Genomic DNA, 27,682 nt, shown 5'->3' on the forward strand with positions numbered 1-27,682 from the left:
TAACTTTTCAGAAGGCGTGTGGATACAGTACAGTCATGTAATTAACTTTTCAGAAGGCGTGCGGATATAGCACAGTAATTTAATTAATTTTTCAGAAGGCATGCGGAAACAGTACAGTAATTTACAGATACAGTACAGTAATGTAATTTACTTTTCACAGTACTGGAAGCTCGTCGAGCTACCATCGTGCCCGAGACGTGTCTGGTGTATGCTTATGAGTTTAAGCTGAGGTCAACCAAAATAACAAATCATGACCTTTCCTACAATGCATAGTGCCCTGGTAACTTATGAAAGCGTGATTCTAATTGGTGGAGAAAGCTGTTGATAAAAATAACATTTCTAGGATCGTGCTGTCGTGCTTCACATGAGGACTCGAGGAGAAATTAAAAAACTGTTAACACTCTACTCTCAGCAGCTACTTCAAGCCATCAACATCTGCTTCATCCACTGACCAACCCATGTCAAGCACATCATCAGCTCCCCCTCCTCCTCCCATCAACCACTATTTCCACCACCTCCTGCCTTGTAATATAATGCTGTGTTCCTGCTCCACGTTTATGTTCAGTTCCGTGTATGATGATATAACAATGGTTTTAGTTCTGAGTTATTGTCTTTATTATTAGGTAAAGAATAAAATTATAATGTCACTTGCATCTAAAACCATCGTTCTATCATCATACTGGTATTTTAACTGTCCCAATGGCACCCTCTCCCCCGGCTGTCACCTGGGGTAGACCGCCCTCCGTGCACCCCCCCTTTATACACCACTGCTTGTGACTTCAACTTGATCTAACAATTGAATGAGCAATTTGTTGGTATTTCAGCACAGATTAGTATGCAATTGTGGTGTTTCATTAACTCTACCGGCATGATAACGCAATCAACCTGTACGGCCAACATAGGGAAACATATCAAGACATACATGCAATTCTATGTCCAAAGTATGTCAATTTGCTGTTGAAGATGACAACTGGGATCAATATTTTGATTTACTTTTCAAACATCCACGTATAATATGATACGAAGTTAAATTTTGATACACTTAGCAATTATTTTACCTTCCTGAGGACAATAACCGTAGAGGCGATCACGGTCATAGTTGTCTGTCGTGGCACACCACAGCAGACCATCTTTACGGCCTGCCTTCGTGCATGATGTGAATTCTTGACCCTCAAAGGTGAAGGGAAACATGCAGAAGTCTCCTTCGGCATTGCCCAATCGAGTTTTCACCACTGCAAGATGCAATAAACATTTTGGATGCAGAACTTTAAAAATGATGCTCTGAATAAAAATAGGCCCAAACATGTCCTATGATATTTATGTGATTACTGCTGTTGGCATTGCATGTGATAAGTGTTTGGTGGTGTGAGTTTCTGTCTACGTTGTCGCCGATGACTCGCCGATAAGCGATGAAACTGGAGAGGACTGGTCAACAAAATTGAGAATTTATTATCTTCCCTACATTGGTTGCAGTACAATCCTATGCAGATGTAGGATGCTGTTGCTCATGCTAAGCTCATGCATATAATAGATGCAGACGATATGCAACTCTTTAGCCAGCACAAACATTTTAATATCCATATTGTGAAGTGAGGTCTTATCCATATTAGCACCGTCATCTATTGTTTTCCATGATTTTAACAATAATCTTCCAAAAATACACTTTCATTTGTGTCTTTCTGTCTGACAGTTTTTTTGACTGCGATGCATTCGGTGGTTACTTATCCAATTGCAACCAAACTCGACATAAAGACTAAGAGTCACACGATGGAGGTTGTAGCGATTTATCTTTCCCCCATCCCCAATGGGGGTTTTGCATCTTGTACGAACACTGTGTTGAGGTGTATAATCGAAGTTATCATGGCTTTCATGGGGCACACCACCTTCCGGATGTAAAAATTATTATAAAACCACAAACGTTTCAGTCAATTCTCTCCAAAGTAAAATTACATTTTTTAGCAGTCGCTATTAATCTGAAAGAAGTTTTGAGGGAACTCGACGTGATTAAGGCATTCTATACTTATCGCGTCTCCCTCAGATGAACGGATCAGAGCTGTTTTGACTTGCTAGGCCTCCAGGTAAACGACAACGATCTTAGGCTGACAAAGCTGCTTACATGACTCTTTATGCAAGAATGATGGAGGTTGAACGATGGAGGTTGAATGATGGAGGTTGAGAAGTATCAGTAGTTTATGATAATGCATGCATACATGGGTGCACCGGGGTGTGGTGAAGCAGAGTCATGTGACCCGCCGATGTTCCGATGCTGTGCTGTGTTGTGTCTGTGTCCGGATTAAACCTGTTGTTCCCACTTCAGAACCTTCATCCCTGTCTGTCGAGTACATTACATTGGAGACGAGGAAGTCTTAATGCATCCGAATATTGCAAGAATACATAGTGGGGGATGATTGGGAAGGCCATACTGATCGTCTGAAGCAGTACTTCGTGGCAAAAAAATGGACACAGATGAGGATGCTGAAAGGCAGCAAGCTGTAGTGTGTGTCGGGGTTGCGGAAGTGTGTGTTGGGGTTGCGGTAGTTTGTGACGGGGTGGTGCTGAGGTGTCGTCCACTTGACGGCAGTCTCCTTTGGTTAACATGAGGCGGTCCCTTCGGGTGGGTGCGTGGAATGTCATATCCCAAAGAGAGGATGAACATCTGTCTCGGTTGTCATCTGAGCTCAAGCGTTTGGACATCGGTATTGCAGCACTCTCTGAGATTCGGAGACTGGATATTGGTGAGATCATGGCTGGTGGTGACACATACTATTGGTCTGGTCGCTCTGATGGTTACCATACTCAAGGAGTTGCTGCAGCTGTGTCCAATAAGCTGACCCCAATGATAATTGAGGTAACACCGGTCAACGAGCGTATTATGAAACGAAGGATTCGTCACTCCTTGGGTGTCATTTCACTGGACTCTGTACATGCTCCGGCTGAGGCGAGTGATCTCACCGTGAAGGACGCATTCTCTGCCACACTCAAGTCTGTGGTTGTTCAGTTCCCCAGGCGAGTCTGTGGTTGTTCAGTTCCCTATGATACTCTTCTGGGCTTGGAGGATTTCAATGCATCGGCTGGAACTGATAGGGATGGTTATGAGACGTGTGTTGGTCCCCATGGATCTAGAACTATGAACCAGAATTGCATGAAGTTCCTTGACTTTGCAAGAAGTCATGGACTGAGAGTGGCTGGTTCATGGATTCAGTGCCCACAGGCTCATCACTGGACTTGGTATTCCAACGCTGGCGGTGTGGCAAAGGAGATTGACCATGCGCTCGTTGATGGTCGCTGGAGGATGATCCTGAACTGCAGGGTCTACCAGAGTGCTCAGTTCCTCAATACTGACAACAGGCTTGTTGTAGCAGCTCTGAAGTTGCAGTGTAAATCCAGAAGAATGGTACCATCCCAGCCTAGGCTGTATGTTGGCAAGCTCAAGGATGAGAGGGTAGTGGAGATTTGGGGTTTCTGGGTACTTTGGGGGATCCCGAAGAGTTGTGGAGTGCCTTCAAGACCACCGTCGTTGATATTACCGGTAGATGTCTTGGAACTCACCGAAGGGTGAAGAAGAATTTTGTCTCACAAGTGACACTGGATACCATTGACCAGTGTCGCAGGGCCAGGATAAATGGCAGCGCTGAGCTGTTCAGGGAGTTGAGGCATAAAACTGTGCATGCACTCAGGGTGGACAAGGAGGCCGATGTGCGAGGAATCTGTAAGGGGGTAGAATATCACCTGTGGTCAAGTGATTCTCATCCTGCTTACAGGGGAAATCACGCATTGCATTCATCAAAACCCATCCCTCAGTGTACTGCAGTTAGAGCAGAGAGTGGTAGGCTCTTGACAGAGGAGTCCGAAGTGAAGGCCCGCTGGGCCTGTTACTTTGAGCAGCTGTACAAGGCTGAACAACCAGCTGTCAAGTTGGATATCAGTTGTATTGCAATCCCGATTACTGACCCTTCAATCAACTGCAGTCCACCTTCCTTTGTGGAAACACAGGCTGCGGTGAACCGGTTGAAATAGGGTAAATCTCCAGGGATCTGTGGCATCCATGCTGAACTTCTCAAGGCTGGTGGAAATGTTGCACTCCTTTTGTTGCATGCAGTTTTGTGCTCTGCCTGAAACACAGGCATCATCCCAATTGACTGGAAGAGGGGCCTTGTTGTCCCTCTCTGGAAAGGGAGGGGTGATCACCAAGACTGCAACAACTACCGAGGGGTGTCGCTGCTCTCAGTGCTGGGCAAGGTGTTTGCTCGGATAATTCTTGATTGGGTTCCCCACCATCTGCTTGAGCATCAGAATCCAGAGCAGTCAGGCTTTACAACAAAGAGGTCAACAATTGACCGTGTCCTTGCTCTTTGGGTCCTCTCAGAATACAGAAGAGAGTTTCTCTTTATTGAATCCGACCACAATTTGGCTAAAGTCATGGATGTAGTCACTGTGTGAATGCAAACTGCCAAGAGCCTGCATGCGATTTCTAACAAGTCAAAAGTTATCCAGCAAGACCCATTGGTTAACAATGTAACCTTTGGCTGCAAGCAAAAGTGTTTTAGTAAGCCACCAAATTCACCTCCACCTCCTGACATTTCTGAATCTACCTGAAAGGTTGGGGTAACTTGTGGTGTTGTGGTGCTAATCATCAAGTTTTCCAATGTCGGTACAGGAATTATACCTGTGACAACTGTGGTGAGCAGGGACACGTGAAGTGTCTTTGTTCTCGATCCAAGTCAAAGAACTTGTCTCCTGCTTATCACATTGGGGTGAACCCTGATGCAGCGGACGATAGGTCACAGAGCACAACCTGCAGCTGAGAGTCAAGTGAGGAACTTTATGAGGTTTTCCCTGTTGGAACAAAGAGCTTCGATGTTCCAATTATAGTTCCCGGTGAACATGGAAGTTGATACCGGCGCTTCCAGATCAATTATGAGCGAGAGCAAGGTCACCTCCATCAACCCTCTGAGAAAGGCTCTTGCACTCTGGCTTGTATCTACTGACTTGAGAACATACACCAAGGAGGTGGTTCCTGTAGTTGGCTCAGCTAACGTAACTGTAGGATATGGAAACAGCACTCATGTCCGACCACGACTGATAGTGCATGGAGAAGGACCAACCCTCTTAGGCCGAGATTGGTTACGAATATTCAGACTTAATTAGAGTAACGTAAACAGGGTCTCCAACTCTGATGCTGGATATGCTACCGTGCTCAACAAGTCCCCTTGCCTGTTCAGCAGTGGTGTTAGCACCTTTGCAGAGGCCAAAGTGAGGATTCATGTTTCTGCAGATGTTCAGCCATTGCTCCTTCCATAAGGCCAGACCTGTGCCCCACATGATGTGATCAATGATCGAATGTGAGCTTGACCGCCTGCAGAGTGAGGGCATTGTCTCACCAGTCGAGTACTCCGACTGGGCAAGCACCTATCATTCCAATACTCAAAGCAGATGGAACTGTGCACATTTGTGGTGACTACAAAACGACGATCAACCACTATTCAAAGCTGGATCGCTACCCTTTGCCCAAAGCAGAGGATCTGTTCCCCACTCTTGTGGGTGGCCAGACATACACTAAGCTTGACTAGACCAATGTCTATGCTCAAATGGAACTGGATGATGATTCCAAGCCCTTTTCATGCATGAACACCCATCGTGGACTCTACATGTACAACAGAAGCCCATTTGGTGTACGCTCTGCTGCACCAATCTTTCAATGCAAGATGGAGACGTGATTAACAAGAGCGCAAGTGAGCACAATATCTGCCCGAACAAGAAGGTATATACAGAATTGTGCTACCACATTGGAAAACAGCATCCTGGTTGCCATGGCAACCACTTTAGATGACGAACGTATGTCGTGATAGACCGTCTCCACAGTCTGTACCTATGTACCAAATATGAAACGTGAAAGTTGAAAACTTTGGGAGTTAGAGTGCGGACAGGAACGGATGGAAAAAAAACAGGAAAACGGATGGATAACTTATCTAATCTGTCTAGCCTGGGTTCAAATCCCAACCCGGCTGTCATTCCAGTGTCATCCCATCATCCTGGTGTTTCACAGGAATGGTGATTCATTAATGTGTGCCATTTCTCGGATGGATGTTAAGCTGGCATCCCGTCTTCCAACATTAGTTGGTGGCATCATAACCAATGTCATCACTGGAAGGTTGTGACGTGATTTGAAAATTCAAGGCCGTAGAGGACATTAACTCTTAGTAACCTGACGTCCAATCCTTTCCGCACAAATCAAGCTACACGACTAGCTGTCAGCAACCTCTGCTTAACCTTCATCATTGTGCAATCAGATAGTAGTTGAGACATGACAAAAAAGCCTCTCATCAGAGGAGGATATGCGATGTGGCTTCCAACATGATTGTGTGTCGGCTCAATTTTGGCAGCTGCAGCCAAATGCCGTTGAATCAGAACAAACGTGCAGGGATAATTAGTGTACATCCACAAATGTGTCTCTTGCCATCTGCGTCGTGGCAGAAGCTTCCGGGATGTTTTCATCATTTAGTTCCTTGGATTGTTTGGTGTGCGGCTTGGTTGTTTGTTTTTTTTGGTCAGTGTTTGTGGCCTTGTCTGTCACCGTGTAAGTATCCATCTTTCTCATGGAGTGAAGCATTGTGAAAGTTGATGCCTCTTTGGTTGCAAGCCACAAAGCACTTCTCAGGTGGATTATGAGATCAACTCTTTGGTTGACAAGCCGAGCCTTGTTGTTGTTGCTGTTTTTTTTTTTTTCATCACCTTCATACACTGCCTTAGATTTAAGTTCCAAATGTATCATGATAAGAAAAGTTTTACAACGAAATAGAACTAAGACAGGAAATTGTGTGATATTACGGAACAAGGAAAGGCCATGTGACCTCAACTTTGGGTACTTCAGCTCGTAAAAGGTAAATATTTCTTCCTTCTTCCTTTAAAAACATTTTAAAATGCGTCACTTTCCTTATTTCTCCGTCAAGAGTCCCCCACGTGTACTTCTTCACCACAATCTATTCCACTTCTTCTTCTTCACAAAAATTATATTTCAAAAATGTGTCAGCTAAGCGCTTGGTACACAAACCCTGCTCCCGCACCTACAGCACCCCCTTTCTCCGTGCCTTCAACAAACATTCTTACCACCCATCCCATGATATTTATCTCCATTTGTCCAAATTGTAAATTTGGAATCAGTGTCCCACCACCACATGCCCCCTCTTTCCACACCCCCTAACCACTCCATCAAAGCTTCATGTCCCACTCTCTGTATCCCTCCTCACCCCATCCTCTCAATGCTTCATTCTAAGCCCAAACCTTCAAAGCTTCCCCCTCACTCCACTGACTCAAACCTTCCCACTCACACTGCCCTTGCAAAACTCCCCCACCATCCTGCACGCTCCCAACACCACCCCATCCTTAACTGTGTGGACCTCAAACATCTGAGGCCTCCGCTCCATTCTGACACATCTCTCAATCTAGGCCGCTGCTGAGAAACTGGACATCATCAGTTTAACAGAGTCCTTCCTCCCATTGGACATCTCTGAATCCTGAGTGCCTCTCCCTGGCTATTGTCTCCTCCAATTTGATAGGCCTCCCCCCCGCCCCAATGGTGGAGTTGCACTTTACATCAGGAACTCAATTTCTCACTGCTCTTGTGAAGATCTTCACATTACAACCCCCAGGAGTACATTTGGCTGAGACTTCCCCTCCTCTCCCACATCTTGTTTTGTTTGTCCTCCGGACAGAGATGACTCCATCGACATCTCGCTCAGACAACATTGACAAACTTTTAACACCTCTTCCTCATATGTGATTACCTCTGCCACCGAATGTGGATTAGGGGTTATGTTTTCACCTCTGTGTCAGTCTGTCTGTCTTTATTTGTCTGTTTGTGAACAAAATATCTCAAAAAATTGTGGGCGGATTCGGACAAAATTTGGTGGAGAGCTTGGGTACGTGACATCGCCGAAATTATGAGATTTTGGTGAAGATCCGGATCCGGATCTGGATCCGATAATTTTTTAAGTCATTCTTCACCATTGAGTGATATGGCTAAAACAATATCTAGCACGATATCTCAAAAAGTTGTGGACGGTTTCGAACCAAACTTGGTGGATGAGTTGGATATTTGACGAGAACAAGCCAATTAAATTTTAGTTCCGGTCCAAATCCAGATCCGGCCTATCAGTGGGGTACAAAACGTAAACTAATCGGCCTGGCGGAGGTATGCGCTCCACCGAGTGCCCTTCTAGTTTCAATTGTCACCATGCAAAGTGGATGGGTGTTGGTACCTGTCTTACCAGCCATGGCACTTCAGCAAAGGACTTCTGTGACTCCATGGGACTGACTCGATCTGTGATCACCCCATTGCATAAAAAGGTGTAAAAACCATCCCCTTTACTACAGACATATTAGCTTACTTCCAGTGATCAGGAATGTCATGGTTTTCATCATCTCTGTTGAAATTAAATCCTTCCTTTTCTCCAATAACCTCAGCTCAGATCACCAATTTGGATTCAGATCAGGTCACTCAATCTTGGACATGCAGCTCCTACTCTTCCAACAATGGATAGAGTCCTTCTATGTTAGATATGAGATCAGGGCCGTCACTCTGGACATCTCTTTAACTTTTGATGCAGTCTGGCACCCTGCCCTGCTCTCCAAACTCTTTGCTTATGACATTCAAGGTCAACTCCACGAAAGGCTTACGAACCTCTTTTACTGTCGTAGCCATGTGGCTCTCAAAGGAATCTTTTCATCTCCTCTCCCTGTTAAGGCCGGAGTACCCCAAGGCATTGTTGTGGGCCCAGTCATATAACTTATCTTCATCAATGATCTCTATAGCTCTCTGCAAAATCCTCTTTATATACCGTATTTTCTGATGACTCCACCCTCTGCCATGACATCCGTCATCATTCAGATAGGCAGGCAGCAGCCTCTTCCCTCTTTTCAAACCTTGACAAAATCACAAGCTGGTCAAACACTTGGAATATGTCTTTCAATCCTGACGAATCTCACACTCTCACTTTGCCTCTCCGAAAGGACCATATGGCAAACCCTCCCATATACTTTCTTAACAATCCTCTTGAGGAAGTTCAATCACTCATGCTCTTGGGTCTCATAATTATCAGCCATGAACTTGTTTGTCAAACCATATTTTAAAGTTGGCTGTCAAAGCCAGTCACCGACTGGGCATTCTCCATTGTGCAAAGTCCTTTCTTGGCAACCTAAACTCCTATACACCTAAAATTCCTTTATATACAGCTTGATGAAATACTCTACTCCCCTCCCCTCTGGGCTGGCACACCTGCCTCACACCTTGACGCCATGGAAACCAAGGCCTTCAAGATTATTGGAATCTCCTGGGATGAAGCTAAGTCTATGGGTCAATCACTTTCCCATCACAGACAGGTGGGTGGTCTCTCTGTATTCTACAGCCTCCTTTCTGATCTTCACCCTCTGCTTTTTCCATGCTTTGTCTCCCCTATGTATCTGTAGGGCACACACATTCCACTTTCAACTCCCTTCTGGTGAAGCTCCCAAAATCTAGAATCACTGCTCACCTCCATTCATTAGTTCTCTTCCACCCCCCACCCTGTGGAACCAACTTCAATCTCATCCTTCCCTCCAGGTCTTCAAGATGGCTGTTTAGCACCATCTAGCAGCTCTCTTAAAGATCTGAATCCACGATCTTTTGTTCCCCCATTAACCCCACCCCAAGCCCACGTCCTTCCAAATTTCCAGTTTTGTCTTCCTGAAAGTTTTCTTCTGTATCCTTCTTGTCCACAACTTACTTCCTTCACTACCCCTCATTCCTCATCACACCCATTGTCAGTACAAACAAGTCTCTCTCTCTCTCTCTCTCTCTCTCTCTCTCTCTCTCTCTCTCTCTCTCTCTCTCTCTGTCTCTCTGTCTCTCTGTCTCTCTGTCTCTCTGTCTCTCTGTCTCTCTGTCTCTCTGTCTCTCTGTCTCTCTGTCTCTCTGTCTCTCTGTCTCTCTGTCTCTCTGTCTCTCTGTCTCTCTGTCTCTCTGTCTCTCTGTCTCTCTGTCTCTCTGTCTCTCTGTCTCTCTGTCTCTCTGTCTCTCTGTCTCTCTGTCTCTCTGTCTCTCTGTCTCTCTGTCTCTCTCTCTCTCTTGTTCTGTTGCATCCTGATCAATTCAGTGTTCTCACTCTTCCACAAGCACTTTTTCTGTTTACCAAAACAAGAGGGTGGCATAGCACTTTGGGTTGTCAGTCTGGTATTTTGAATCCCTAAAATTTGCCAATTCTTCAGCAAAGAGGAATCCATAAATTTAAGGAATCAATCTTCATTTTGAAAGTCCTAAAATGGAAAGTATGCAGTTCACTTGAGGAATTACGAATTGCATCCATGTTACATATTGGAGAATGAACAATTTACCTTGCATCATGCTCCTCAAAAACCCCTGTTCCACAATTTCAAGCATACGCATGAAATTGAGATTTCAACCACACCGTCTCGAAGTCGGTACTGGGATGCTTTGGCAAAAGGAGGTGTAATATTAACAGAGACCTTCTCACTAAATGTATGGAACACTATATGCAATCATCAATCCGTACTTCCAAATGACTGAGAAATGCTTCTTTCTGTACTTAGCACCATCATCGATCAAAACGCGGCCATTCGCTCAATCATGTAATTACCCACCATCATGACTTGACGAAGATATCTGTCGGAGGAGAAACGATATATAGCACGATATCTCAAAAAGTTCCGGACGGATTTGGCCAAAATTTGGTGGATACGTTGGGTGTGTGACAAGAAAGAATTGATTCAACTTTGGTGAAGATCCAAATGCGGATCCGGATCTGGTGATTTTTAAAGTGATTCTTCACATTTGAGAGATCGTGCTAAACGAATATATAGCAGGATATCTCAAAAAGTTGTGGACGGATTCGGATGAAACTTGGTGCACCGGTTGGGTGTGTGACCACGACGAATGAATTCGATTTTGGTGAAATCCGGATCCGGATCCGGGTCCGACTACCATAATTTTAAATGTGATTCTTCACCATTGAGAGATGGGACTCAAAAACGATATATAGCATGATATTTAAAAAATGTAGTGCACCCGATATGTTCTCATAGATCAGGCATTGTGTGGCAGAGGTATGTGCTCCACCGAGTGCCCTTCTCGTTCATCCTAAATTATTAAGAGAAACGTGCTTGAAATTATAATCGTTGTCATCATTGTCATTAATTGCCAACTTTGGCACAACTTCCCTGGTGTCATCATCCTGTTAGAAACAGTGGAAGCCATTATTTGGACCAAGTAAACCTATCTTATGTCTCGTGTTGCCTTAATGGTAAGGGTGGTGGGCTTGGGATCCTAGGATACTGAGTTCAAATCCCACTCGGCTGTTGAATTAATAGCAGGTGAGGTTGACTGCCTGTCATCCTTCCGATGTCGGCAAAATGAGTGCCAGCATGCTGGTATCCTGTGTTGGAGTGGCGACCCATCCAGGATTGTGCCCAATAGCCAAGGAGACTGCTTTGGCAGCATCAACTCTCTGCATGGAGTATGGTCCTGATGGAGTATGGATGGAAACTTATCTTCCTGTTTGCGGCTTCAATTTGGCCCCAATTTGGCCAATCACCATTTGGCCATCCCAGTGTCATGCTCCATGTGTTTGGGTGGTGGGTGACCAAGTGACATTCATGCATGTTTAAAATGTGACAATGATGTTGCCCTTAAATGTAAAATAATTGCTCAGTGTGATACGTGACATGTTGGTTGAATAGCTCATCACAATGAATGTTTGATTTGGAGAAGATGAGCAGAAACTTACTAAAAATGAAAGAGTTCATGTAGCATGATACCCCCCACACAGTGTTCAGGTTTATACAGTACTTCACTTTTTATAAAATAATGATTTTAAAGATTTTTTTTTTTAATCTGGAAGTTAATGCTGGTGAAGCAGTCTTATACACTTCCCTTGTTCAGTACACTGTCATAAGATGTCATTAAATCACTGTTTAGGAGATTGAAGGTTTATTGATCACCATAGAATGCAGCGTCAATGAGCATCGTACTTTTGGGATTTCCGATTTCAAACCGCATTTTCAGTACTTTTCATTCAAATGGATACCGAGTAGTTATCAGTAGATGGAACTGGATGAGATTTGGTATGCATAATCTTAAGGTGATTCCCTATCCGCTGTATGACATCCATTCTGCTCTATATCTTATAGTTTCCACGCTATATCTCTATATCTTATAGTTTCCATGCTATATTTCAATATCTTATAGCCATATTGGTGGCCTCTTCTTCTCCCTGATACTATGCTCTCTCCCATATCATGACCACTTCCCAGGGGCTGTGCTTGACTGCTCCTATTACATACACCACCCTATAGAACATGTCCAAGTACTGCGAAACTTGAGGTTCTTGGAAGTATCGTCAAGGCGATTTGTGTTATACAGTGTTCAATTATATAATTCAGATTAAATACAGGTATAAAGAGGTTTAAATGCAAATAAATAAATTAATTCTGGGTTTTGCCGCCATTTTATCCAGAATGTATTACATCACCTGATCTAACTTGACCTGTTATATTAGTTATTCATGCCTGTTGTATGTGTCCTTTATGATATCCTTAAAAACAGTAAGTTTCCTGTTTGGAATGATTTTCGATTGTGTGACTGCCAGGCACGCGGATAGAGTAAAAATTTTATCTGACTCCTCTCTAAACACGTGCGATCGGGACAAATTCTGAGCCAAATACGGTAAAACGAGAAACATATCTTCCTATTCATTTTCTGATTCATGTTCAAAATATAACATTCGACTTAAATAAGTTGTTCGTCAATCATAACTGATAAGACAGATAGACAGATGGATGGATGGACATGAACCAATTGCTTAACCCCGCTTTTTTCTTCGCGTGCGTGGGGTAATAAAATGTCACTTTGACTGAAGGCATTCCATTTCAACAATGTTACATTTTTATTAGTGGTCTTTTATTCTTGAGCGAATAAACATTTAAAGGCTTGTTCAAAAAAGGAGCCCCAATGATTGCAGATGGGCCCAGAATTATTGTCACTGTGACCTCTATTGAAATTTGTCCCACCCATTGAAAACAGACAGGCCAAACATTTGAAGAGGAGAAGTTGGCTGGAACGACACGGTATCATAATTCGGATGCCAAAGTCAACTGCAAACTCGAAATCAAGGGATGATTAACCGGAAGATGGTTTTCACTCATTTTTTTTTTCCATGTTCAGATAGCTTTATCATTATACTTTTTGGTATTCCAATCGAAGCATTCGTCTCATCGTGGCGCTCTGGTGTAACCACAAGTTCTAAACTCCATACGTTGGGGATTGCTGTATCCATTTCACACTGATTCCCTTGCTTTTCATCAAATTCCATGTACAAGCTTCTGAATGAGGTGGAGACGCTCAAGGAAAACTCGTATTTCATCCCGGACAAAAATCAAAGAATTCAATTTCGCATTCAGATTAAATTTTTTTTGTTATTTTCTTTGATTACTTTTCACTCGCATGAAATGCAAACAGCTTTTCAATGCATTGCATTTACTGTCCATCACAACATAAAAATATAACACCACTTTGATTTACACATATACAATTTATTTTCTGTGCAAGATTTAGGCTCATGGAAGAGCATGGTGAGTGAGGGTAAAAGGGTAACATGCTGACAATGTGGCAGTGGGGCTACAGTTGGACACAAGTAAGGAAATTAATATACATGAAAAGAGTATGGAGAGGAAGGGGAAGGGGGAGGGGGTAGTAACCTGCAAGTAAGAGGATTGTGTTAGCTCGGGATAATGGGGTAGAAAAGATCATGGGCATGGATGTGGGATGAAATTATATGGTGGTACACCTTTTAAAACTTAAAGCCCTGGAGGGAACAATGTAACTGAAGTGCCTGGGGAAGGCAGATCATCAAATGGGAGAAAATAGGAATAAATGTGTGAAGGTGAGTAGCAGCCTGGTGTTGGCGCAGTGGTTAGGGCAGCGGCTTGGGATCCAAAAGGTCCTGAGTTCAAGCCCCGTTTGGGCCACTGAATTAATACACCAGGGGGTTGACTCAGCCTGTCATCCTTCCGAGGTCGGCGAAATGAGTACCAGTATACTGGGCCGGTGTATACCCCGGTTAAAATAGGTGTACCATATTCCTGGGTCGTAAGAGGCGACCAGGGTTGCGTCAGGAAGGGCATCCGGCGTAAAACATGTGCCAAATCACTGTGCGGAACATACGGATGATCCGCTGTGGCGACCCCAAATGGGAGCAGTCGAAAGAAGAAGAAGAAGAAGAAGAAGTGTGAAGGTGAGTAGCAAGCCTCAATTTTGGGATGTTTGCTGGAAGGGAGATACCAGTAGAATGTGTGGATTCTGGAAAAACAATGAGAGGATCAAAGGGCCAAGAGAGTAGAGGGAGCTAAAATGGAGAAAAGGCTGTAAAGCAAACAGAGGCCACCTACCAGTCTGAAATGTGGGAGCAACATGCACTTGTGCTTCGACCCCAAAGAAGGAAATGACATTATTGTTGACAGCTTTATATTCCAGAAAATCCAGGAGCGACAAATGTGATTCTGGAGTGTCAGTGTATAGGAGAGAGCTGTTGTACTTCAATGAGCTATGAACCTTGGAGGTTGTGAGTAGTTCTGATTTTTCAAGGAATGACTTGGAATCGTGGATGATGTCCATTGTGCAGCTGGCTTTGGAGTTGAGCTTTACTATGTAGTCAGCCCAGGATAGATCGTGGTTGATGGTGAGGCCAAGTAGTTCAAGGGACTGAACCTTTTCCATGTCTATCCATGGAAATAGATAGATATAGGTCCTTTGTTTCACAATGCTTGTGGAGTGAAAGAGTGTGACTCAGATTTACCAGGAGTGAAAGACATGTTCTGTTTGTCAAACTCCACATCAGCAAAGAATGATGCAGCTGCTATCTGAGCAGTTTTCATTCCTATTGCTGTTATGAGTGGAGTAAGTCAGAAAGCCAGGTCTGGAGGCAGCCTTTAATGATGCAGACAGTAAGCTGAGGAGGCAGAGGAGGATGCCAGACCATATTCAATGTCCGAGATAGGCCCAGAGAGACCGCCCAGACCTTTCTTTTGAGATTTGAGGCCACCAGCCATTGCTGAAAAAAGCAGCAAGCATGTCCAAAGTAGAATAACTGGGATGGAATCCAAACTGATGTTCATAGATCAGACTGTTTGAAAAGAAGAAAAACATTAAATCAACAACGATATAATAGATTCCATGACTTTGCTTGCAACTTGATATAAGCTTACTGGTCTGTAGTTGACAAGATCTGTTTTTGCACCTTTCATGGGAACAGAAGTGATGTTAGCTGACTTCCTACAGACATCAGGCAGCCAAAGGAAAAGGACAGGGTTAAGAGTGCAGACAGAGAAGCAAGACCAGTAAAGTAATATTTGAGAACATTGGCACTGACGTTGCTGACCAGATTTGATATTTTATTTAATTTTACGTTGTTGATTTTTCTTGATGATCCATTCCTGTTGCTAACTTTTAAACAAAAAAAATTGTTCAAACTTTTTTTTGACTTTTAACAAATATATTTTGTTTTTAGCTTTGTGTTATAGTGGGGCAACTTCGCATAACAATTGTGCATTTTGTGAGGAAAGCACCAAATTTGGCACACTAGTAGCCTATCATATTATGAACAGATTTGGATATTGGGCCATCTCAAAATTTTTGATGTCAGTGGAAAATGGCTGCCACAGCCATCAGCGGCTGAATGTGAGATGGCCCAATATCCAAATCTGTTCATAATATGATAGGCTACTAGTGTGCCAAATTTGGTGCTTTCCTCACAAAATGCACAATTGTTATGCTATATTTAGCTAAGTTGCCCCAATATTACCAATAAAGTCTATTCTATTCATATTTTACTCCTAACGAAAGACAGATATTTCATCAGAAACACATATTTTGAGGAATCTTGGATTTTTGAAGCCTTTGAAAATGTCTGATTGGCCGACATAAAAACTTTTGAGGCCAACCAAAAAATCTGTCTTCAGTTACGGCCCTTGTTTGGCCATACTAGATTTAGAGACCTCTCAAGCAGTGAGATCATTTTTGATGAGTGAAGGGATTGGGGAGGAGCCTTCACTAGAGATGGACTTGATAAGGTGTCATCTTAACTTTGAGGGATGAAACTGGTTGGAGAGTTCAGCTTTGAGATGAGCAAGACGAAGATTTTTGGCTTTCCGAAGGAAGGACACATTTGTTGAAAGTTTCCATCAGTCGTGTTCACCCTCCATGCTGAGAAAGCCAGCTGTTTGACCACAATACTCTGCCCAACAACATCAAAAGAACGAATAAATATTTGGTTAACATGTCTTCAAGACCCGATCATTAATGGTCATAAACAACAGTCTTTTGTAACGTCATATAAGCGAAAGATTTTTTTTTCCTGTTGTATCCCTGGGCAGAGTGAAAATTGAACAAAGCATGAGCTCGTGTTTTCAGAAAAGTTGTCAGAGAAACATTCCTTTTCCTGCCACAGTAAGAATGTTATGTCAGTTCCACCTAAATGTTTTGTCACATTAGCAAATTTATTCATGTAACATTATTTTACATAATCTCCATTCTCTTCAAAATGCACTTCTTCTAATGGTCAACCAACCTTTTAATCCCCCCAGGCAAAAATGCTGCAGTTAGAACTGTAGTATATCAGAGTAGTACTCTCATATACTATAGTCGAGAACAGGTCCTACTACAGTAGTCGGCAGGGAAATACTCCAAGAAAGGAATGCTATTTTTGCCTGGGGGCCAGCACAGAAGCTTTCCTTTCGAAGAGTAATTAACACAGTGGACATGGCTGTGCAAACCTCTACAGCAGATGCAAAATATCTTCCTCAATCTTGCTGGATTTTATTTTTTTCTGTCAATTTTATTGGTGGAGTTGTGGCACATTTTATTACCCACTGCCACATTATCAGTGATCAATGCCAACATTTTAAATCCCAAAGCAAAACGAATTTATAGGACCAGATATATCGGTAAATAATGACATGGTATAGATGGAATTTTCCGATTACCTCGGTAGAACTTTTGGGATGACCCTCATAGAAATTGAGTAATGAGATTATGTAACCACGCACATACGAAGTGAAAAGCGGGGTTAAGCAATTGGTTCATGTCCACCCGCCCATCCGTCTGTCTGTCTGTCATCAGTTTATGATCGAGGAACAAATTATTTGAATTGAATGGTATATTTTGAACACGAATCAGAACATGTACAGGAAGACAAGTTTACCATTTTAACATATATTAGCTTTGAATTCGTCCCATTCGCACATGCGCGGAGAGGAACGAGGTAATATTGTCGTGTCCAGGTCAGTTAACACCAATGCCGTTACTCCCTCAGACGAACGTTCCGAATTATGATGGACAACGCGTGCGAGGGTCATGAGGAGAGACACGAGAAACCTTAAAGCATTTAAACCCAACGGGTTTATTTCCCGATCCACAAACAATCAACACCAGGGATAATTGAACGGATGGTTGTGACGATGGCGGGTTGTGGCAGGAAAGAAAAGGGGACACAAAATCGATTATAAATAATGAGGTACAATGAGGTAAAAATGATTCAAAAGAAACTAAGACACTTCACTGTAGACTCAGTCACAGACAGGAAGGGGACAAGACCGGAGGACTCAACTCTGGGGCAGTGGGAAAAAGCAGGTGATGAGGGACGAGGAGCAAGACAGTGAGGCAAGCAGACAATGGCCAAGATGCTGAGAAGATGAAGCACATGGGCAGGTTGACGAAAACGGGGCAAGGCAGGAATGATGAAATTGACAGAGGCAGGATGAACAGGCACAGGCAGAGGACAGGCAGGCAGGATGACCTCAGAGAAGGCTCATATTCAATTCTCCTTTGCGGTCATTTTTCCCATTGTGTTCCCTGTTCTCCTCAAACCAATTCTCCTCATCATACTGTTGCGGGCCGGTGGGGTCGGATGAGAAGACCATTAGGTGGGGGAAGCTATGTCGATTCCCACCAGACTCCCCGGAATTGTAGGCTGTCACACACGGATAATTCCGTGACGCGGTAGGTCGCTTAACCGACTGTGGACGCCAATAACTCAACCACATGACCTAGGGTCCTCCGGTCTATGGGTTAATTGGGTTACCTAATTAATCACGTGGTTTAATTACCGGGGAACCACGCCCTCGGTACGCCTTGTCCGAACCGGATCACTCTACCGGATCAGATCACTTTTTCGGATCGGATGCAGCCGAGCGACACTGCCAAGGACGTACCGGCTAAAAGAAATGGATCGGGAATAAAGTCCTGGCTCGAGTCGGATTCGGACCATGCTGGACCAATGGGAGAAAAGACAAAAACGAGCAGGGAACATTCCTAATAATAATGATTTATTAATAAGCAAGCGAGGAAAGGTATGTGGCACAGTAAAATTTATTGGGGTATGTAATGCAGGGATCGGGGAGAGAGGTGTGGTGTGACAACAACACAAGCAACTTACGAAAGCAGACTTGACGTGAAATTAATAACGGCAACAACAATAATTATGTTTTACAGACTTGCTTAACAGACGGGTCTCAGAACACCCAGACAACACACAGAAAAAGAAACCCCAATGATGAGGGACTTTTGCAGCCAGGGAAGGAGGGGGTTGAGGTTATGCTCTCGGTACCTGAGCGTTTCATGGGAGGGGATGCTCCATGGTGTGGTACCCGACAGTAGTCGCATTGTCTCTGGCCCAAGCCGCAGGTGTGGAGCCTGTGTTCTGAAGAAGGAGCTTGAGTGGAGAAGGGCGGAGTCCAGAGAGTGAGGGTGGAGTCGTGGGCGGAGACTAGAAGCAGGAGGCGAGGTCGAAGTCATGTGGGCGGAGACGAGAAGCAGGAACACACCGCATGAAAACACCCACATACACCACACCACCTAGACGGAGGAGCTTCTCCGTCTTTTATAGAGCCCGAAGCTCGGGGGAGGGGATCATGCCGGATTCGTCGTCATCTCCTGAATCGGACGCTTTGATTGGCCTAGACCCCTCACGTGGTCTGTCAGCTTGGGCCAGGTTTCGGTTAGACGTTGGTGCAGCAGATCCTCCACGGCGGCGCAGCAGCCCGCCCACCTTACAGGGATTTGTGCAGCCCGGACATCTATCTCCTTGTTGAAAAAGGCCAGTTCAAATGGACTGTGAGATGGCGTGTGGCCTGCCGTGTTAGGGTGAGTTGCCTCCAGCAGCCAGGAAATGGAAAAAAAATAAAACCAACAAACAAAGGACCATTGAGGGCCCTGAAGATGCCTGATCATTGATTGCCTGCTGTTGCACTCATCCCCAAATGTTGCCTTTATTGTTCTCTCCTCAAGTCACAAGTCCTGGGCCATGGGTAATGTAAATATTAGAAATGTATATAGTTCTAACCCACATGTTTGTTTGTTTAGTTCAACTTTCCGGCAATGTTGACAAGTTGTCCAAATGAGTCTGTTAGTTTAGTTATGCAATGCACGAGGTTATTTATTTTTGGGACATGTTTTCAAACATGTCGCACTCAGTGATCCATAGGTAAAATGTACTTAGGGAACCTACACCTGCATGCCACACGATTGTTAATGACTCGGGTCGAGTCTAGCAAAAGGAGGGGGGTAGTGTTGTGGTTCTCGGAAGCGCATGCAAACAACAGATAGGTGTCCCAAGACAGTTATTCCATTAATATACGTGTAGATAGTTCCCTCCCTTTTGTTTAGCGGGATGACGGGGAGTGCGTTGCGATGGTCTAATAGTAAGGGTTATGAAATCATTTTTCCCTCCATTTCATTCCCACTCTGCTTATTTTCTTTTCTGAAGCAAAATCCGCGACATGCGCTAGGTGCTGGACTGTCGCTTTGAGCTTCCACGACAACCCACGGTACCCTCCCCTCCGATCACTCCTGAGGTAAATCTGCCTGCTGCACCAAGTCTACCCGAAACACAAGTTGTGGGGCGAGTCACATGCGTTTTCGCTGTAAGGTGGGCGGGCTACGCACCGCCATGGAGCATCTGCTGCACCAACATCTACCCAAAACCCGGCCCAAGCTGGCGGACCACGTGAGGGGTCGGGGCCAATCAAAGTGCCCGATTCGGGCGATGACGACGAATTTGGAATGATCCCCTCCCCCGAGCTTCGGGCTCTATAAAAGACGGAGAAGCTCCTCCATCCAGGTTGTGTGGTGTGTGTGGGTGTTTCACGCGGTGTGTTCCTGCTTCTCATCTCTGCGCACATGACCTCGACCTCGCCTCTGGCTTCTACTCTCCGCCCACTACTCCACCCTCACTCTCTGGACTCTGCCCTTCTCCACTCAAGCTCCTCCTTCAGAACACAGGCTCCACACGTGGGGCTTGGGCCAGAGACAATGCGACTGCTGTCGGATACCCCACCACGGAGCATCCCGTCCCCCGAAATGCCCAGGTACCGAGAACATAATCTCAACCCCCTCCCTCCCTGCTGAAAAAGTCCCTTCTCATTGGGGTTTCTTTTTCTGTGTGTGTCTGAGTGTGCTGGCACCTGTCTGTTAAGTACGTCTGTTGAAGATCATTATTGTTATTACTGTTATTAATTTCGCATCAAGTCTGCTCTGTGTCTGCTTTCGTAAGTTGCTTGTATTGTTGTCGCACCACTCCTCTCTCCCCGATCCCTGCATTACATACCCCATTAAATTTTACTGTGCCACATACCTTTCCTCGCTTGTTTTTCAATAAATCATTATTATTAGGAATGTTCCCTGCTCATTTTTGTCTTTTCTCCCATTGGTCCAGCATGGTCCGAATCCTACTCTAGCCGGGACTTTATTCCCAATGATCCGTTTCTTTTAGTCGGTACGTCCTTGGCAGTGTCGCTCGGCTGCATTCGATCCGGAAAAGTGATCCGATCCGGTAGAGTGATCCGGTTCGGACAAGGCGTACCGAGGGCGTGGTTCCCCGGTAATTAAACCACGTGATTAATTAGGTAACCCGATTAACCCATAGACGGGAGGACCCTCGGTCATGCGGTTGAGTTCTTGGCGTCCACGGTCGGTTAAGCGACTCACCACATCACGGAATTATCCGTGTGCGACGGCCTCCCATACCGGGGAGTCTGCTGGGAATCGACATAGCTTCTCCCATCTAGTGGTCTTCTCACCCGTCCCCGCCAGCCCACAACAGTACTTTCATCAGAAGTCGACGGTTCTCTTCAGGCTTTTTCTTTCTCCTCCAAACTCGATGCACCTCTCTCACAGATGCCCAACCACCCTCTTCTCCTCAGAGTAGACCTCAATGTCTTTCTTCAGCCCCAACCGACTGTCCGATTAGCTCCTTCCTTTCCTCTCCCAGGGCAACGCCCCACCCCTGAAGGTGTTCATAGCTCCTCCCCCTGTGAGGCGTCAAATGCTCCTCCCCTTGCTCTCGTGCCCGAGTCTCCCAGAGTCCCTTGGTAGGGGCTGACATAGAGGCTATACACACGATTTTCTTAAACAATAATCCCTCACTAATTATTACCTCGCACCACCCCATGTATGGTACACATTGAAACAAGACAATTCCTAAGCTGATGTTTCCCTACTTATTCATCGAGATGGCTATCTACTCTCACATAGACCATGCTGCTCTATACATTGCTATCTGCTCGATGGTATTATGTAACCCCCCCCCCCCCACAAATGTAACAATATGTTTTACTCTTTGTCTGCCTGGCAATCAAACATAATTGAGAATCATTCCAAACAGGAAACTTACTGTTTTTAAGAATGTCATAATGGACACAGAGTAGAGACATGAATAACTAATGTAATGTGTTAGATAAGGTGATTTATGTAAATAGACACTGCGAAAATGGTGGTAAAACCAGAATTAATTTTATTTACACAACTTTTACAATCTGTATCTTATTTTAATTTAATGATATACTTGAAGACTGTAATACACAAATCACCTTCCTCATACTTACAAAAACCTCCAGTTTTGTAGTACTTTGATTTAAATGAAGGTTCAATGGGGTGGTGTATAAGTGTGGTGTTTGGGACAGCTTCTGGACTACTTCAATCGGACTAAACTTTGCAAAAAAAAATTTACGATGATAAAAATCATTATTTTATTAAAATTTAGGTAACACTGTTCTGGGTATCATATCATATCATATATCATATCATATCATGTTCTGTGAACTCTCTCGTTCCCCACGTTTTGGAGTATCCTAAATTAATTCTGTCCCACTGAAGATGTGTCGCCAATACATCCTTGGATCTGACTTTTTGGGTGTTTTCAACATGGTTAATACAACGAGGCTCTCCTGCCAAGGGGAGAGATAGAGATAGAGATAGAGATAGAGATAGAAGAAGAAGATATATATAGATATAGAGATATTTTGAGTGAATTTTTCATTCAATGTCATACCATTAATAGTTGGATGAGAGTGATAAAACACAACCTCACAGAGTATTTCCGAGAGGTAATAGGAAATATCAGAACAATCGAGCAACAACTGAAACTGTTCCAAGGTTCGACACTTAAAGAGTCATTTGAGCAAATACGCTATGATGATGAACACTTGAAAATGCTCCAATGCTAAGTTGGAAAAAATAACAACTTGGTACTCAAAACATAAACCTAAAAATGAAAGATTGATATTGTGGGCTCTGGAAGTGCCTCGTTCCACTTTTAGATAATGCTGAAGAGTTTACAACCAATATGAGGTTTCACGATACGAGCGACATCAGTTTCCTACCAATAAATTAAGTGACCAAGATTCAAAACCAAGGCCTACTCAGTTTGCTGGCCTTGACTGTGTGGGTGATTTCAATAACAAAGAGCACACCGGATTCAAATTAAAGTGCATGGCCAGCTCAAGTATGCATTGGAAACAGAATATTTGAGCCTGTGTCGCTTTGCTGTGTACACTGCAGTAGTTTCCGTGACCGAAATAGGATTTAGCGAAGAGTGGATTGTTCCTACCTGACCCAGATGAGAAATATTAACTTGGCCAGGGAAAATTGGCAAGAAGTGGCAATTTTTTGGCAAAATACATTACTCATGATAACTTAAGCTGACAAAGAAAAAAAAAAGAAACAAACAAGTGGGGCAGGCAGTTGAAAGTCTCATCGATGTGCTCCAGAATAAAACATTCATTTAAGATAACTCTTGGAAAAGCTATAAACTGGATAAGCGTCTTGCACAGAGCTCAAAGGCAATGAGTTAGCCTTCTGCGCCAGATATCTTGCAACCACCATAACATACAAGGCTGATTGGGCACCGGAGTAAGAAAGTGCAAAGTTTGTAACGTACTAATATGTGTTTTAAACAGCATACTAGAAAAGAGAAATATGAGATTTACTCTCCTGCAAGACTCTGGCAAAGAAACAGAGTACATAGGATGAATTGGAACAATGTTTTGACTAGGCATGGTTGCTGAGAATTTTAACAGTTACGAGAATGTAGATTGGTATGCACTATATGGCATACAGGGGTCAAAGAGTGGTATGATATCTACAGTGCTTTATTATCCAAGTGGAATTTCACTGGAAAGGAACAGAGGTTATAAAACTGTGGGAGTTGTGAAATGAGGATGGGGAAATACAACATTTCTGAAATTCTTTCCTTATCTCCAGTTCAAATGTCATTTATTCATCAGGATTGTTTCCGAGTGGGAGTATTTGTTGGTTATAAATGACCTTCCAATGACGCTTGCTTTTTTATTGTTTCAATAAAGCATCGTCATGTGACCGAGCAAAATGTGTTTGGCTTGGGTAGAAAATATTGGTCTTTGTGCTTATTTTTCTGCTTGTATATTTTTATTTTTCGATTTTTAGAAACTTAGAAATGCCATTTCTCATTTGGTATCGTGATATCATTTGGCATATACCCATTTATTGGTTTCCACAGGATACTTAATTGAACTCCAACCTCTACATCTCCTCCCCTCCCCTCTTCCCAGTTCCAAACTCCACACTTTTGTATATTTACCCAATATGCCATCCCCTTGCCCGAGCTCCACACTCGACACTTCAACCTCCATGCCATTTCCATAAAAATATATCTGCCATTCTACATTCTGCCAATTCCCTGAGAAGAATAGCTCCTTTTGTAATACGCTCAGTGGTGGATATAGGGGAGGGGGGCGCACCGCCCCCATCCCTCAAAACCCCCTTTCCCATCAAAAGTGATCACTTTCTTCATATGTGTTAAGATGTACTGTATATAACCAAAGATATGTGATCTTGGAATGTGATCACCCGATATTCCTCAGACCACAGGTGATGTTGACTGCAGCGTTCAACATGGAACTGATTTGTAGTATTCAGTTTGTTCCCATGATGATTAACGAATTATCAGAACAATTTGTCATCGGAGAAGTTTCTTTTCTCCTAACCATTCATGAGCCAAGAAGTGGAACGGTATCCCAAGTATTAGATAATAAGGAGTCCCGATCATGCTGTTTGAATTCGGTACTCGGTCTGTGTTTTCAAGACTCAAGAACATGCTTTTTGACTGTGGGAAATTCTCCAGGGTATACAATAGCCATCAAATGTGTTGGAGAAGAAATCTGTTACAAGTGATTCACATTGTCGAGATGATGAAGGCAAATGTTCAGCTGATGGAAAAACCATAAATCTGAAGGTCACTTCCATGTCAAAACTTGTTCAATACGTCAGAGACAATTACGCCATTTGTTTCATTATATGCAATGTAGACTTTTCAATCCATTGGATTTTTATGATGAGACAATCATTGAAATAAATGTTGAGTTTTGAGCAAAAGTTTTGTAACTGGAATACTTTTTTTCAAGTGTATTTTGATTGTTCTTTGTCCATATTTAGAATAGTCTTTCAAAATTCATGACAAAAAGAAACACCAACAAACAAAAAAAAAGTCCTCCCCCCCCCCCCCCCGCTCTGCTCAGAGAAAGGATATTTTTTCAGTGCAATGCAAATTTTTGCACCACTTCTAACCTAAAATGCTGGATCTGCGCCTGATGTGTGCATGCTGAATCAAATGTCTTTCCTTATGGAATATAATTTCAGAGGCAGAATATGGTGCTGATCACAAGATGCTCATGAAGAACAAAAAATAAAAAGGGAATTCACAAAGCTCAACAATGAGATTAAATTAATATGTAGATATTAAAGGTCCCCTGACATGCAAAAGTACATAAATTTCATTTATATATGTCCTTGAGTTTTTCATCGTGATTTCATATCTGACAATGTTTTTTCACAAAACTCATTCTGTAAAATGTAAAATTAAAAAAACAAACCTCTTCGGGAACGCCCCTAAAAGTTCTCCTGAAAGGGGCGTAACCCACATGACGTCAACTACAGGACGCCTTAGTAGTTCGAGCCCGAAGCAGGACAAGCAGAGGATACTGGCAATGAAATTCCCGGAGTGCATGATGATCGGGAGGACATCGAAGGAAGACTCGGAAATAACAACTGGTTAGGCAATCCAATTCGTAATTCAATAATGTAAATTCGACTTGCATACTGCTCGATACCAGAAATATTTTAGTGAGGTGACATGAACAGCGCAGCGCAGCGCAGTGGATGTGTTGCTCCATGGCGAATTAATCACAAACAAGGCCGGCGCATGTCATCGGTCGTGTCTCTCCGCGCATAAAACGAAGCAATCTCGTTGTCCGGATACAATGAAAACTTGTGTGCAGAACACACCTTGCGATACAATTGTCTCGAGTAGTCCGATAAATCTGACGTTCTGTTGCATTTTTATTTATTTTATTCCTACTGTCATCATGTAGCACCAGTAGAAAACAATGAAAAAAGAGAATAATAAATAAAAGCGACAGCACGTCAGATTTATCGGCCAAGTCGGACGGACGACGGATTTATCGGCCTAGTCGGACGGACGACGGATTTATCGGCCTCGTCAGACAGACGACGGATTTATCGGCCAAGTCGGATGGACGACGGATTTATCGGCCAAGTCGGACGGACGACGGATTTATCGGCCAAGTCGGACAGACGACGGATTTATCGGCCAAGTCGGACGGATTTATCGGCCTAGTCGGACGGACGACGGATTTATCGGCCAAGTCGGACGGACGACGGATTTATCAGGGTTCCCTGAGACATGAAAACTATTTCAAGGGTTCCACAAGGGTAAAAAAAGGTTGAGAAACGCTGGTCTAGACTCTAGAGATCTCGAGTCAATCCACTCCGTGCGAGTTACTGTATGTGACGTCAACGCTGCGATTCGCTGAAGTCAACTTTTTTAGGAGTGGGGCATAGCACGTTGTGAAAGGCACCAGAAATTATCGAAATATTGGTCTAATTATCCCATTTTTTAATTAAAAAAACATGGGTGATTTCTTCACAAGGAAGGTCAAGTTAATATATAAATAACAAGTTTATTTTGCATGTCAGGGGACCTTTAAGTTAATATGATGTAGATACAACATCTAGGTATAATTAATCTATTTGCACTTCTCTGATTTGTGTGTTCATAATGAAACAATAATAAAGAGATACCACAGTGGATGACATTTTTGATGTCCATTTTTGACATTTTTTTTGGCATTTTGAGCTTTTTTTTAACGGTTTGATTTTATCGGTATGATGATATTTTTGAACCGTATGAAAGTAAGCATGGCAAATATAAAATTTAAATGGTGCACTCCATGGAACAATGATGTGCAATGTAAATGGAACAGTAAGTGTGCTAAACGGTACAATGAACTCGAGGTGCATTGGGGAAGATATGAACTATTAGTGGAGATTAAAATGATGAAGAATAAATCTTGTTTTAAATGAGGTTGTAAGGGTAGTTAATGAGGAGAAGATAAGGAAGTGAAAGAAGTAAATGATCGAACAGATTTCCAAACACATTAATTAATTATGATTATTATTATTTATTACAAACCTCTTCCTTCCCCAAAGCTCCAAAACTGTCTTTCATTGAAAAGGATCTCCAGGTTCTCTCCTTCAACATCACGTAAAACCAAAGAGACGATGTCCACCACTTCATCAGATTCTACACCTTCAAAGCCTGCAGGTGATATGGATGCGGGGTGCTTTGATTAGTCCAATAATCCAGAACGTCATTCTTGTCTCATTAATTCTACACATTTGCCATCTTTGTGATCACGTGCAGCCTTACTCATCAGAATTGAGGTAATTTTAGAACGGGCATTCTCACCATGACTTTCTGTAAATCTGATGACAACATCTGGTTGACCCTGTGCAAGGGACTTGATTTGCAGAGGAACGATGGACATCCAAATTGCAGCAGCCTGAGACAAAATCTCATCAACCACATCTGCTTCAAGATCTCTGGCATAATCTTCTACCCTAAACCACAAAAAATAGCATCTATCGTTTTTACAAATATTTAACACATCATTTGTTTTCCTTTTATTATTATTTTTTTTTTGCAAGCACTGGGGGGAACATTTTATCAATTCAATGCACAACCCCCGTCATTCCCTTTTCACTCTGTCATTTGATGTTCGATGAATCTCAGCATTCGTGCAGAGTGAAAAATATGCAGAGACACACAAAACATGCTGTGCAATCACAATTGTTTTGATCACCTGTACGCGAGGTGCGTGTGCTGCCATCTCTCCCAGCGAGCTGTATCTCCGAGGTCCGGAAGGCCACAGCGGGGGCGCTCCAGTGCTGCCATTGTGGAATGATCTAGCTTCCCACTCTTGGACAGTCCTAAGAAGTTCTGGAGCGCTGACAATGCCTTGGGAAAGC

At 43.4% G+C, this 27,682-nt stretch overlaps 1 protein-coding gene and 1 long non-coding RNA gene across 2 annotated transcripts in view; one reads left to right on the top strand and one right to left on the bottom strand.

Annotated features, from left to right (window-relative positions):
• Nucleotides 1-27,682, bottom strand: part of LOC147023552 (72 kDa type IV collagenase-like) — a 64,115-nt gene that overhangs the window by 34,752 nt on the left and 1,681 nt on the right. The window contains exons 2-5 of the mRNA XM_085889047.1: nucleotides 27,517-27,682; nucleotides 27,123-27,274; nucleotides 26,847-26,972; nucleotides 1,059-1,232 (exon numbers count right to left, since the gene is read on the bottom strand). The exon at nucleotides 27,517-27,682 is cut by the window's right edge and continues 46 nt beyond it. Coding sequence (XP_085745173.1) covers nucleotides 1,059-1,232; nucleotides 26,847-26,972; nucleotides 27,123-27,274; nucleotides 27,517-27,682 — 618 coding nt within the window. The remainder of the gene's footprint in view (nucleotides 1-1,058; nucleotides 1,233-26,846; nucleotides 26,973-27,122; nucleotides 27,275-27,516) is intronic.
• Nucleotides 1-27,682, top strand: part of LOC147023553 (uncharacterized) — a 102,025-nt gene that overhangs the window by 32,146 nt on the left and 42,197 nt on the right. The gene's annotated exons all lie outside the window — the stretch shown is intronic.

This window comes from Eptatretus burgeri, chromosome 7 (assembly GCF_056783735.1).
Source record: "Eptatretus burgeri isolate ZD-2024b chromosome 7, Ebu_testis_v1, whole genome shotgun sequence".
NCBI lineage: Eukaryota > Metazoa > Chordata > Myxini > Myxiniformes > Myxinidae > Eptatretus > Eptatretus burgeri.